The sequence below is a fragment of the Gaeumannomyces tritici genome (assembly GCF_000145635.1).
Source record: "Gaeumannomyces tritici R3-111a-1 unplaced genomic scaffold supercont2.258, whole genome shotgun sequence".
Taxonomy (NCBI): Eukaryota; Fungi; Ascomycota; class Sordariomycetes; order Magnaporthales; family Magnaporthaceae; genus Gaeumannomyces; species Gaeumannomyces tritici.
In genome coordinates, this window is record NW_008804802.1 from 1 (window position 1) to 2,559 (window position 2,559).

Sequence of the window (2,559 nt, forward strand, 5' to 3'; positions counted from 1 at the left end):
ATTACTTATAGCTACAATAACGTTTTTCGCTTTTTATAAATGCAGAGGGTAAAATAATTGCAGATTAAATGAGCTCCTTTTTTTGTGGTGGTGGGGAATAAATTGCGGTCCAGACTTTTTTCGGGAGACCGTGCCGGCCAAGGCAGGGGTGGGCAGGGATCGACAAGCCGTGTGGTGATGCCGCCACAAGCTCCCGCATTAGACGCACGCCAAGCTAGCAGAGCACAAAGATGGTCGCACAAAAAAAAAAAAGGCCGATCATCCGCGATATCCCGAGGGTCCCTCACTGGCGGCAATGATGATTACGGTTCCATAAACATTTCTATGCCTGACAAATACGCAAAATCTAAACAGTAAAGAAATGAGCAGGGAGTAGTAATACGCGACAAGAACAAGTCTTCACTCAAGAGACCTCGACGGCCACACGAGCCATAGCAGGGATGTCAAACATTTGCTGCGCGCGAACGTCGGTCTCCACCGCGTCGACCGACATGGTGACGGCCCTGTTCCCGCGCTCTAGCATCTCCGCCTGGTACTCCTCCATCGCTGTAGCCACGTCGACGTCGCCAGCGGCTATCTTGCCGATGGCCTCGCCCAGCCTGAGAGCGTCGACGAGGGCGTTAACGCCGCCTTCGCCGCGGACTGTGCATTGCGGAACGTCCGGTCAGTCTACCCATAGAGACAAAGCAGGAATTCCGGGGGAGAACTACAGAGGGCACTCACAGGGCGGCATGGTATGTGTAGCGTCGCCGAGCAGCGTCATCCTCCCGACGGGGAGGCCGGGCAGGTGCAGCGCGCGGAGGACGAGGGGCGGCTTGACGATGCCTTCGGCAGGCGTCTGGCGCACCACCTCGGACAGGGCCGGGTCCATGAGCCTGCTCTCGGCCACGGCGCGCTCGAGCAGGTCGGCGCGCGACGACGTCGCGTGCCAGTGCCTGGCCAGGTCATCCGGGTCCGTGTCCCCTTTCTCCTGCGCGAAGAGCATCATCCAGTAAAAGTCGGCGCAGTCGCCGCCGTCGCGCACGATGTTGGTGCCCACGAAGAACTGGCCCTTGCCCCCGGGGTACGGCGGCCGCAAGATGTAGGCCGACCGCCCCAGCGCCATCTGTCGCCGCATGGCCTCGCCCGACAGCGGGACCTCGCCCATTATACAGGCGAACGGGAGCGTCTCGAGCCGATCGGGGCCAGGGAGGATGGATCTGCGGACTGGGCGGGCGAAAGGATGGGCGTCAGGGTCTTGGCGTGGATATGAGGGAGATTTAAAAAAAAAGGGGGGGGGAGAAGGGAGTCACTCACTCGCGCTGTGCACGCCGTCAGCGCCCACGAGGATATCCCCTTCTGCCGACGTGCCGTCCTCAAACCTCACGGTTACCCTATCTCCCTCCTGCGCCGCGGCCACCGCCTTCTTCCCGTACTGGATGGCGATGTTGGTGCTGAGGTACTTGCGCAGCAGCGCGCGGTTCGCCCGCACGAGGCGGGTGTTAGAGCCGTCGTCGCCGAACCTGAGGCCGGCGGCGCCGTCGCCGGCCGGGTAGAGCACGAACTCGGCCGGCACGTTGCCCAGGGCGCGCAGGTTGTTGACCGACTCGGCCAGCGGCGGCAGGTCGTCCGGGAAGGACGCGACCAGCTCCTGCACGATCCCGTGCACCGCTATGGCCCAGCCCTGCGTGTGTCCGTCGTCGCCCCGCTCGAAGATGGAGAAGGGGATGTCGCGCCGCCGCAGCATCTGGGCCAGCGCCAGGCCGCCGATGCCCGCGCCGGCGATTAGGACGTGGGGCTTGGTAGGGGACATCTTGGCTGGATGGACTGAAAGAAAGGGGGCGTTGAAAGTGGTGCCTCAAATTCGAAAACAGCCGCCGGGGATCTCCAGGTTTCTTGGAAAGACGAGATTGGGGGGTTGGTTTTCATGTCAGGAACCATCGCCCCTCATCCATGCCAAGCACGCCGATATATATATCTCTAAAGCGGCCAACTCTCTCGTATCCCGTATGCGCAACATCTCGCGCGTCGCGCTTCGGCACTCGCGGCAAGCCGGAAACCGAACCATGACGTCGGCTCATTCGGACTAGCCGCGCCTACACATAAAGGCGAGGTGGAGGATAAGCAAGTCACACATGCACACACATGTACACATGTACACTAGATAATAGATCCCGCGACGTCGGGATTTAGCTCATATCCGCTGCTGGGCGCTTACTGGCTGGATGGGCCTGGTTTTAGTCTTCGGTCAATTGCCGGACCGTCGATTGATGCAGCGCAACATGACATCAAAAGCCCTCAGGCGGTGGCCAGGTAGGTACATTTGTAGATCAGAATTGGTAATTCGCCTGATCAGGCGCACTACATTGACCCCTTTCCCCCTTTCCCGACACCTCATTGCCCCAACTATCATCCCACCCTTCCCTGCTGCATCCGCGCCTCTGGTCCGGCGGCGACAGCAAGCCTCTTGCCTGCAACTTTGTCCTCTTGTGGCTCCTCGAGGCGCCATCACGCCTTGGGCGTGGCTGTCGCTGCGCGACAGGTGAGATATCGACGTCTCGGGGTGAAATCCGCCCCCCC

General features: G+C 60.7%; 1 protein-coding gene across 1 annotated transcript; it reads right to left on the bottom strand.

Moving 5' to 3' along the window:
- Positions 1-42: 42 nt before the first annotated feature.
- Positions 43-2,218, bottom strand: GGTG_14325 (hypothetical protein). The gene is made up of 3 exons (XM_009232252.1): positions 1,297-2,218; positions 724-1,206; positions 43-642 (listed from the first exon to the last, which is right to left on the bottom strand). Exons 1-3 carry the CDS (start codon positions 1,790-1,792, stop codon positions 404-406), a joined length of 1,218 nt encoding a protein of 405 aa, XP_009230516.1. The 5' UTR covers positions 1,793-2,218; the 3' UTR covers positions 43-403.
- Positions 2,219-2,559: the final 341 nt, after the last annotated feature.